We start from the raw sequence: 11064 nt of genomic DNA on the forward strand, positions 1-11064 counted from the left end.
GACCACTGACCACTCCAGACACACGGGGCTTCGCTTTTACAAGATTTAATTTATTAACTATGATACAGTTCACGTAAGGCCTTCATCTTCAGACACGGAAACTTCAGGGGGTTTCAACTTCATCTTCAAGGTTACAGCGAGTCAGCGCTTGTTTTTCTCTAATTTAAAACAGGGGGGCTTCGGTCCGGCTCCCCCTGGTGTCTTCTTTTAAAATCATGCAGGAAACTCAAGTGGGCCTTCAAGTCAGTCACATAAAAATGGATTCTCAAGATCGGAACACACACTAGAAAGGTCTTCTAACACGGACTAGTGGGCGGACTCTCCCAGAATATACAAAGAAACAACCGGAACAGAGGAACCGGGCGAGAATTTGGGTGGTTACAGTGTTTGAGCGGGTGTTTTTCTTCAGTACCAAGGGGGCGCTCACGTCGCGGCGCCGACGCCAGCGGGCGCCTGCGTATCGGTCAGTAGTCGTCTCAGAGGTGACGCAAACTTCTGCGCTGTGTCAGCCGATGCTGCATTCAATGACTTCCCAGTGCGACAAAACGTTAACTCTCCGAAAATGCGTTTTTCTCCCGTTAAAGATTGAGTCACAGATGTGCAAACAGGCATCACGTGGTCAGTGAACGCCCCACGGAGTACGGTAACTGAACTTTTCTGAAGCTGTTTTTCAGCCAGTTGACTTTGAACGCAGCATCAGCAGGAAGTCGGACTCAGCGACAGATGACTCTAAATTTGTCGGATCAAACGTCTCCACCGAGAAGTTCAGTTTCATGACACGCAGGTTCCCGCCGACTTGATCTCCCAAACAGGAAGTAAAAATCCCAAACATCATTGCACCCGTGACGGCGGCGCGACAGGAAGCCCGGCCGCCGCGGCCGCTAGCACATTCATATTCCGCGGACACGAGGTCGTCCCTAAACACACGATCAGTTCAACCAACGAGCACTAGGAAAGGAAACTACGCTTCACACGGCAGGATGAACGAGGGCGTCGCGCCCCGTCAAGCTAGGAAAAAAAACCCAAAAAACTTCAGCCGAACACAAGTTTTTACAAAAGTCTTTACACGCCGGCGCCACATTCGCTCCCAATAAAACATATGGACAGTTCATCTTCAAAATGCAACACTAGACTATCAAAAAAAAAGTGCTTCAGATGCGGATACAAAAGAGTCGCATGTAAACAAAGTCTGATATCTGCCGGAGCGGCGGCGGTGCGTATGGCTGTCGGAGCGTGACGTTTACAAAACAACTGAACAAGATGAAGCCCTCGGAGGGAAAACAACAGTGATCCATAAAGTGCATCCCGGGATGTGACCCCACCCCCCACCCCCCACGGTCATGAGCGGACGTCGAGGACCCTATGCTACCAAGCAAGCGTTGCTCAAAGGACCTACAGAAGTCTATAAATCCAGTGGCGGTACTTTCATGAGACGAAGAACAGTATGAAACAGCCGGGTTCAACAGCAGGACAGCGCCCTCTAGGTTTCGCCTCCAGCCGAGGAAGAGTCTCACACACACGTACGGAGACGAACGGCGGGATGGATGTGTGTGAAGGTCCAGCATCATGGCGGCACACGCGGCGTCTCACAGTGTCTCTTGTTCAGCAGGAGAGTGGTGGTGGGAGTGGGGGTGCTGGTGGAGGGGGGGGAGCATGGACTGCAGCGGGGACTGGGGGGTGGTGGGCGGGGACTGCTGCAGCGGGCTGAAGTGCGGCGTGTTGTGGGGGGGGGAGGAGCGGTAGCAGGAGTAGGCGGTGGTGGTGGGGGAGGCGGGGAGGCCGGCCAGGCCGCTGGGGGAGTCCAGCAGCGGCTGGTTGTAGAAGAAGAAAGCACACTGGTGGATGAAGGTCTCGATGATTGTCTGGTAGCTGCGCGTGGCCGTCAGCGCGTCCATGGTGGAGAAGTCGGGCCTCATGAGGGTGGGCCAGAAGCAGATGGACAGGTTTTCGCTGGTCATCAGGTTCAGCCGACTCAGCTGGGAGACCCTGGGGGGAGGGAGGAGTGGGGGGGGGAGGCCGTCAGTCACACCTTCACAGAGTCAGACACGGTGCTCAACGTAAAGCACCGCTCCTGAGGATGATGGCAGGAGCAGCCAAACACAGTAGGCAGTAGGTGCTGCGGGTCTGGATCCTGCCCAGCAAACCTGGGGCCTCAGTCCTGTGTGGAACTGGAGGCCCGGGGCTGACTGAGTGGACTCAGAGTCTGGAGACACTAGAACTTCTCCAAAACTCTTTTGAGAACACCAGGTCACAGGTCAGAAGACTCTGGAGGCAAGGAGGACTCACTTGTTCAGGTGGCTCATGACGTATCTGAAGGAGTCGTAGTTCTCCCGCGGGAACCTTCGCAGCACGTCCTTCATGGTGTAGAGCCTCTGCTCGCGCTCGTTTATCTCTGCACACACACACAAGCAGCCAGTGACCTCCTGCGGCGCCGCCCAACCCCGGTGGAGACTTCAAGAGCGCGGACCCTCCCAAAACAGCCGTGTTTGCTTACTGAAGGCATCCAGGAGGTCCACCTGCAGGGCGCAAGGCACCAGGGGCTCAGGCAGCTCGGAGAAGAAGCTCTTCAGGGCTCCGGCCACAGTGTTGATGGAGAAGTCCTTCTCCACCAGGTCCAAGCCGTGATCTGCAGGACAGAGTTTCACAGTCGTCGCCGGCTCCAGCACGAACGCCGGGGGCCAGGGACACCCTGGACAGCTGGCCGGAGCCTCACCGGCTCCCCGTCACACTCACCCTGCTCGAACTGCCTCTGCATGCTCTCCATCTCCGACTTGTTCCCGCTGACGCGGTACAAGCCCTCCGTGTTCAGGCCTGAGGTGAGATCAAACGCACCATTAGATTTGGACACCATAAATCGGGGTCTGTCTTCCGGGAGGAGCATCGGCGACCCACCTGTCGTCTCGATGAAGCGGACGCACTTCTCAATGAAGAGCGGGATCGGCCTGTCTGGGGACACCACGCTGGCCAGGGGGACCCCGAAATAATTGCTCTCCATGGGTTTGGGGATCGCTGGTCGGGCTTTTGGTCTGGTTTTCTGTGGGAGGAGGACTCACGTCAACAAGGTCTAAACATTCATCAGACAGGTTTTCCAATCTACCGGTAAAATCTATCCACGAGAGGAGAGTGACCCCGGCACTGGTTAGCTTGTGCCACCATTCTGGACCGACAGACTCTCCCTGTTCCCCCCCAAAACCAAGTGTGCGATAACAAAAGCCTGAGTCACCAGGAGAAAGATCCCGCCACGCTAACTCCCATCCACTCATACGAACCTTGGCGGTCCTGCGAAGGCTCTTCAGGATGTTTCTCTTCTTTGGATCTTCGTTCTCCTCGCTGACCAGACTCTCGCCCTTCAGGGTGCCGTAGTCCTCCTCCTTGCACTTGGGAAGGACTCCCATCTCGTCGTCGCTGCCGATGAAGCTGCTGCGGAAGCTGCTGAACTTCCCCAGCCGCTTGGAGCGGTCTCTGTAAAGACGAGGCTTCACCCCGGCTGCGGAGAACTTCCTCCGCCGCTCCAGGGAGCCGCTGTCCGCCTCGCTGTCGGACCCATTTCCATTGGAGTGCATCCTGTTGGAGTTGCGGATGGTGATGATTTTGCCCTGCGTGCTGTCGTGCGGAACGGAGTAGATGATCTCTTCGTTGCTGGGACGGGGTTTGGACACGGCGTCGATGGGCTCAGCGTAGTCTGAGGGGTCGTAGCCCACGTCTCCCCCAGGAACCCAGGTAACGGCGGAGGGCAGGGAGCGGCGGTGGCCCAGCGTGTCTATGTAGGGGTTCCTGCTCACCTTGCGGTAGTCGAAGGTGACGCCGGGCTTCACTCTCACGTGAGGCGGCACCTTGTTGTTCAGTTTACTCTCAAAGTCTCTGATGTCAGAAATGACCGATATGTCACTGGAATCCAAGTCCTGAATGTTGTAGCCCCCACCGTGAGAGGAGAGCGTGCCGTCGTAGTACGGGGGCGACGGGTCCACGTCGTCCTCCGAGTCCAGGTACATGGTGACCGGACTGGGGGAGCTGCAGCGAGGCGAGTACACGTTTTCATTGGTGCAGGCTTCCGCCACGTTGTCGTACATGTGCGTGGCTTCCACGATGTTGCGCTTCTCCACCACCTCCATCAGAAACGGGTGGAACATCTCGATCCGGTGGAGCCCTCCGGCCACGCCCCCGGAGCCGCAAACCACGCTGTTGAAGCGGCCCTCGATCTCGTGCGCCAGCTCCTCGCCCTGAATCAGCTGCTCGCGGGCGTAGTCGCTGTCCGTGAGCTCCGCCTGGCTGTCGCCCACCGCCAGCAGCTGGACCGGGATGATGTCCTGCACCTCGCACAGAAACGCGCACAAGGTCTCCAGCGAGGCCTTGCGAGCGACGGAGTACGCGGCGAAGTAGCCGTGCACCAACCTGCTCTTTCTCAAAGTGAAAGAGGCGTGATATGAAAGCAGCGAGAGCTCGATGGCCAGCTTGTGCCCCGCGATGGTCTGCTCGATCAAAACTGAGGTGCCGTTATTGGACATGGGCCGGCAGTGCTGATGCATGAGGAAAGGGGATAAGAGTTGCTCCACGTCGTAGCCGTCCCCGCACATTAAGCACATGACCACCCGGAGATCTGCTTCGGGGGCGGGCTGATGAGGAGAGTCCCTGAGCCCCGGATGCTCCGGAAACAGGGGAGGGGAGTTGTTGCTGAAGGACGTGCTCCTCCTGATGTCCAAGAGACTCCTGAGCACCTGGTTGATCTGAGACTCGTTGACGTTGTGGCCGTAGCCCACGCCGGGCGACGCGGGGTCCAGGAAGCTACACTGCAGTCTCCGTGCCACCTGCTGTCCCTGGGTGATGAGGTTTAAGGCAGTTTCTCCACCAATATCGACGTAGGAGCCCACGCCCCTCTTTGTGACCAGCAGCAGCGATGTCTGCAGCTGCGCCAGCTGGCTGTCCCGCCGCCCGAGCGTCGACTCTCTGACTCTCTCCAGGCTTTCAACCACGTAGGAGAGGGACTCCTTGGAGTTGTACAGACACAGACAGCCGTGTGGCGTGAAGGTCGGGGTGTGGAAGGAGTTGACGGGGAGACGAACGTTGCCCTCGATGGGCCTCAGCGTCAGCTCGTACATCTTCCCGTCCAAGACGTACCAGTCATCATTGGTGCACAGGGCTCTAATCTCGTTGGCGAATTCTCTGGCAAGTCCATCCTTCCCAAGAATGACCAGATTGATCCGGTCTGCTTTCGTGTCCCCGAAATGAGCCTTCACATCAAAGAAGGGGTAGCATGATGGGAAGCGCGACGCTAGCATCTGCTCAATCTTCGAGTCCACACAGTGGGGACTGTTGGGACAAGTCTCCTTGGTTGGGTGATAGACAAAATGGATGTGTTTCAACACTAGGGCATCTCTTTCGGCCGGAAGCTTCTGAAGGGCTTTGAACCTCTGTTCTTCTCCCAAAACCTCCTGGATGGCTCCCATCTTCTCCTTGCTGGGTTTAGCGTCGACCTCCAGCTCATAGAAAAGCTCAGAGTACTCCAGCAAGAGCTCCTGGAAATCCTCTTTGGCGCGGTCGATGATCTCTTTCTGGTGGCGGTTGTAGAGGTCGAGGTACTCTGGCTCCTCCAGCCACTGGTAGAACTCCTCGTTCATGATGAAGCTGCGGGCCTCCTCCCACGGCTTTCCGGGCGTGACGAACGGAGAGGACATCAGCTTCTGCTTGAACTCCACCCGCAGCTCTGCACGTCGGCACTCGTTGCGCAAATGCTCCAGGTGGGTGTTAAAGATATCCTCGGCTTCTGTGGTCTCCAGAAGGTCAGACGGGATCCGCTCATCCTCCATGTTGTCGATGTGAGACGTGTCTTCCCACGGGGAGTCCTCCAAAACCACAAACCAGTGGGCAAAGTGCTGCTTAGACTCGAGGACCTTCTGAACCCCGGACCAGCTCAGCTGATCGATCTCATCCAAGTCAGGCACCAAAGAACTAAGTGCTAGAGGCAGAGTGCTCAGGTAACTTCTCCGGCGCCTCTCTATGTGCTCTTGCTTCAGGCGGTAGACGTGCTGCTGGAAGAGCTTCTTGCATTTGGCCGTTCCCTCCAAGAAGACATACTCTTTGTACTCCGGAGAGGTGTTCATCCTGCGACTGGTGTTTAACCAGGTCTCGTTGTGGTTCTTCACGATCCGGTTGATCAGCCACTCGTAACGGTCCTTAGCGGATGCAATCTGCTGACTCTGCAGCTTCAGCGCCTCGAAGTAGGGAATGATCCTGGGCTTTCCCCGACCTCTGTCGATGAGCTGAACCAAGGTGAGGAACGCCAGGTCGACGTTGATGTTGGAACGCGCCGAGGTCTCCACGACAGGCAGGCTCTTCTTCGTGATGGCAAACGTGTGCGCGTCTTTGATGTAACGTTCCACCCCTTCGTCACACTTGGTGAGCACCAGCACAATGGGCTTCTTTGTCTTGCTAATCTGACCATAAAGGTTGGTGACAAACTTCAGCTGGTCATCAAAGTTGCGATTCATGCCTCGGCTAACGTCCACACACAACAAGAAGCCGTCGACCTGCAGCTTGCCTTCAGGCATCTGCTTCTGCTCAAAGTCCTGCTCCAGGCCCAGCTGGTCCGTGCAGAAGTACATGAGCTTCTCCGCCGAGGCCAGCTTGGTGGCGGCGGCCCGCTTGATGTACGGCTGCATGGCCGTGCTACGGTGCGGCTGAAAGGTTTGGTCGTCGATAAATTCCGTTTGCTCCACGACATGCATTCTGCACTCGGGGCCCTCCTCCAGGAGCCGCGAAACCTCCCCCCAGAACAGAAAGTGGTCATTGTTAACCACTCGACCCCCAAAGTCACTGGTGCTCAACACCGACGTGTGGTCCAGGTAGAAGTCGTCGGCACTGGACCGCACAAACCTGTTACACAAGCAGGACTTTCCAACCCCACACTGTCCCTTCTCCTTCTCTGTTCCCGACAAACCCACCACGATGAGGTTGTAAATGGGCGAGCGGGCATCTTGCTTTTTCGCCATCATACTCCGCTCTGGCGCATCCTGCCACTATCAGGCACTGTGAAATGGTTGACTTGTTTGTCCATAAACTTGTCGACCCACAGACAGAATCAAACTTGCTCCTCTGGATATGGTGTGGAACCACCAGCCGTGGGGGATTTGAACCAGCCTCCTTCACTTATTCTGTCAGGACCTGTAGAGAAGAAAGAAAGGATATTGGATCACTGCTCAAAAGGAAAGAGACAGTCGGCGTAGCAATATGATTTGTGTTGAATCGCCACTGTTCGACGCTGCTCTGGAGCATGTTAGTGCAGCGGCTAGCTTAGCGCGCTAGTCCCGCCCCTCTCCGAAAGAAAAAACATTGGATCTTTTAACTGCTAATGTTTTGGTTCAGGCTTCACGAAAGAGTAGACGGTGAACTCATTTTTTTTTTTTTAGCACAAATCAAAATAAGCATAAAGAGGTCATGGCAATATCAGTGTAATATTTTTCAAATATTTATTTGAAAAAATATATATAATATTTTACTTTATACATTTGTAATATGTATTTCAAAAGTGCATCACTTTCAAATGTTTTACTAATAAATGTGGTCCATTCAGCCAAAAGAGATGTTAACTCATGACAGATACGCTCGACCTCAGACTCTAAAAATCATCTGTGGTGCTTCTGGCTTCATGGTCGGCCACAGTTCTTTATCCCTCCTGCACCAATACATCAGAGGCGCTGAGATGAAGTCAGCGGGTTTGGGACTTGCTGAGAGGAGAATCACGGAGAGAGCAAGAAAGACAAGTCATGTGGTTCAGGGTTGTGATGAATGAGGACATGAAGAGGAGTGTGAGACTCCAGCGGACAATGGAGTCAGGTGAAGGAGGAGGACTCGCTGAGACAGGAAGTAATGAAGAAGGAAACAGTCTTCGTTTAATGACCCCATTAAACAAGTGAAAGGCAGTCGTGAAAGTGAGAATAGTGATAGTTGGTCTGTATTGACGCCTTTATCGTGACCTTATGGACCCACGCTCTGCTTTTTATCCCTGGCCACTGACCACCGCCAAGTCCAGGACTATGATTTTCACTCCTGACAACTCAAGATGGACATTTCATATCTATATTCATTTGGCTATAAAATGGTCATCAAACTGAAAGCTGCTATTAAACCCAGAAACCTGAATAAATGGTGCTACTGGACGAGTCCAGAACATCAAACTGAAGATCATATGGCTCCTGCCAGTCCAGAAAAATACATTACAGGTTCAATGTGTCTTTTCAAACACACACACAAAACGTCACGGAGAGGTCGGACCTCATGTGACAACAGCTCAGCGACACTGTGATTTACATCAGGAAGCTCTGACCAGTCATTCTGGGACAGCACTAATCCATTCAGCTTAGAAAAGTCACGAAGATCAGGGAAAAGATGGTGCGGGGAGAGAGGGGAAGTCTGTGTCTGCATCGATCAGCTGATCACAGAGGAAGGACGGAAGCTCTTTAAAGCCAACGCAGCCCGGAATGAAGCGAAAATCTGGAGGCAAGAAGGTGGTGGGGTGAAATCGCCGCCGCCGCCGACCAGTCAGGAAGTCAACAGGATGAGCCTCGGCCAATATTTGGGCGAGGTCACAGATCAAACACATTGACTAACACCAGTGTCTTGAAGTAGGTGTGGCTCGAAGCTGCGCAGCATAGTTGTTCTCTCCCTGCGAGAGTCACAAATGCAGTGATTGACTATTCTGTCAGACAACTCTGAGGATCATCTTAGACCCAACACAAGGCCAAGTCTCACTGGTGCGGTGACACGCAACGCTGCGGCTAACAAACCAGCTAACCCAGACCCGGGCAAAGGGTGGTCCGGGGGCCATATGTGGCCCGATGCCTGTATTTTCGTGGCCCTTTTGAGGTCAGACTAAAACCATTACTGGCATGTTGTAATACGTCTGGGTATTTTTTTTGTTCTCTTTTAGTCACCACCACCATTTCAGCAGTAAATATAGCACGTACTTGTTCAAAGACTAAAGACATTCATTGGGCATTTTGTCTTGTTCCTCAAAACACATAGAAGGAATATTGAAAATAAATTTTGGAATAAATTGCCTTCTTATCTCTCTCAAATGAAATGCATATAATATGAAATATTTCGATAGGTTTCCTGGCATATTTACACTTCTTAATATCCTTACTTGCATTTCATCTTTGTGGGTTCATTTTGGCCTTGTTACTAAAGTAGATATTTTCCCACCATTTTCTCGTCATCGCTGCCTTTCTTTTGATAACATTCTCCTTTACGTTTGTCGCGATTCATTGCTCACCGTAAAGATGAATCACCCACTGACGTCGACACTAAAGTCAGGTTTAACCGACGCCAGACCGAGGGGCTGCAGCGCTAATGTCAGGCGGTTATTGGGCGACACTGTTGTCCACAGCCCTGCTGCGAGCGATTAGAAACACATCAATATAAATGATTATTATAGCCAGCCACTCCTCTGTAAGCTGCTTTTGCAACAGTAATACTGCAGGAGGCTAACCGCGCGTGCTAGCTTGTGGATGTGTCTATACAGTGAATTAGAATGGGATAATGGGAGCCATATGGGGGGCTCATCTGCCATCCACGCACCATGTGTTTGAGTCCCAAACCAATGAGGACAGTGGGACCAGTGCCAGATCATATTTCGGATGAGGAATCCTGAGTTTATCTGGGTGGTGGGTTGAAGTCAGGGGAGGGCGGAGCGCAGCCCCCCGGCTGGATGTGGCCCTCGTGAGGTCAGGGCAGCGCCACGGTCACCATGTGAATTCCAAACTCCAACGATACACTCTTTCCTTACACTACTCTCGGTGGGTTTTTCAGCTCCTGACATTAGCCAGAGTGTGGGGACGTCTCACTGCCCAGCCCTGGTGTCAGGACGGTTCCTCAGGTGACTCCACGGCCGTCACTTTCATCTGTTTGGGATGTCCTGCATGATAGGTGTCAGTGACGGATGACGCACCTCTGGTCATGTCCACCTATAGCAGCAGCTCTTGCACAGCATCAGCTTGGAGCAGAGGAACCATCGGATGTTCCTGATCACAGCAGGTGAAAGGGCACCTCACCAGTAGACTGTGACTTGTGAGCAAGAAGTGGACCCCGGCAGGTCACGGAACCGTACCAGCCGGGCCAGACGGTCATAGCGACCCTAGTGACCCGTCTCCACCTCACACGGACTCCTCCGGTCGCATGCAATCTGATGGGGTCTGACAATGTGCCGGATTAATGGCTGCACTGGCAGGGAGGAAGAGGAGGGCTGAGCACGCCGGGCCTGCAGCCCACGTCGCGGGACCGTGGCGGAGCAAAGGCGCGCAGAAGCCGGCGGCCATGCGGGGCTGAGGCAGGTTCCTCACCCAGCCAGCTGCTGTCGTCAGTGAAAGGAGGGGAAGCACGCGGCTACATACCAGCGCAGTCGTCTTCCTTCTGCTGCATCTGTCAGGCCGGCTCCTGCCGCAGCCTCCCGATGTGCACGGCGACAAAAAAAAGCAAACACCCCGCAGTCGCCGGGACACTAGTGGAACCGCAGCAAATGTCGGAGGCTTGTGCTCACGTCCGGCGCACGCGCCCGCCCGCTTAGCATCCCTGTCCCCGTAATGGAAACGCAGATTTAAAAGTCCACTTTCAACGCGTTTTCCTCGGTGGCGAGAACAGAATAAATCCCGGCTCGAAAAATCCGCCGCGGTCCTGCGCTCAAACCACGTTTCTTGGGGCGATGATGATTGTGTCCATTGTTGTGGCCACGCAGAGCAGCAGGGCCGGTCCGCGCCACGCCAGGCAGAGTTTGACGAATCTGCTGTTTCGGCTGGAATCCGCTTCCACCGGGGCGGCGATGGATCATGTCCCGGCTCGCCGGAGCAGCAGATCGCCGGGGTGAAAGTGCTTGTTCCAGGCAGCAGCTGGGCGATAATGGCGGCGGCGGCCCTCCTCCCCCAGTGGAGGCAGCGTTGCTTCTTTTCTGTGTGAGCGCTGAGACAGAAGCGGGGAGCGAGCGAGAGAGACTCACCCAGCGGCGCCCTCGCTACACTGCAGCAGCAGCTCCATCCACTGCTCTGCGTCTGCGGCTTCCTCACTGCCGGCCATCGA

The 11064-nt window shown here is 54.5% G+C and overlaps 1 protein-coding gene across 1 annotated transcript; it reads right to left on the reverse strand.

The window, feature by feature from the left end:
• Positions 1 to 12: 12 nt before the first annotated feature.
• Positions 13 to 10982, reverse strand: LOC128747939 (rho GTPase-activating protein 35-like). The gene is made up of 7 exons (XM_053846195.1): positions 10386 to 10982; positions 3270 to 7158; positions 2893 to 3034; positions 2734 to 2811; positions 2495 to 2626; positions 2287 to 2392; positions 13 to 1986 (listed from the first exon to the last, which is right to left on the reverse strand). Exons 2-7 carry the CDS (start codon positions 6987 to 6989, stop codon positions 1587 to 1589), a joined length of 4578 nt encoding a protein of 1525 aa, XP_053702170.1. The 5' UTR covers positions 6990 to 7158; positions 10386 to 10982; the 3' UTR covers positions 13 to 1586.
• Between the last annotated feature and the right edge of the window lie 82 nt (positions 10983 to 11064).

The sequence above is a fragment of the Synchiropus splendidus genome, chromosome 17, assembly GCF_027744825.2.
Source record: "Synchiropus splendidus isolate RoL2022-P1 chromosome 17, RoL_Sspl_1.0, whole genome shotgun sequence".
Taxonomy (NCBI): Eukaryota; Metazoa; Chordata; class Actinopteri; order Syngnathiformes; family Callionymidae; genus Synchiropus; species Synchiropus splendidus.

Excerpts from the sequence above, each read along its gene's own strand:
- LOC128747939 (XM_053846195.1), bottom strand. The coding sequence starts at position 6,989 with ATGATGGCGAAAAAGCAAGATGCCCGCTCGCCCATTTACAACCTCATC. Across the intron at positions 3,035-3,269 it reads GCCTTCGCAGGACCGCCAAG|AAAACCAGACCAAAAGCCCG; the intron begins GTTCGTATGAGT and ends CTCCTCCCACAG. Across the intron at positions 1,987-2,286 it reads GTCATGAGCCACCTGAACAA|GGTCTCCCAGCTGAGTCGGC; the intron begins GTGAGTCCTCCT and ends CCCTCCCCCCAG.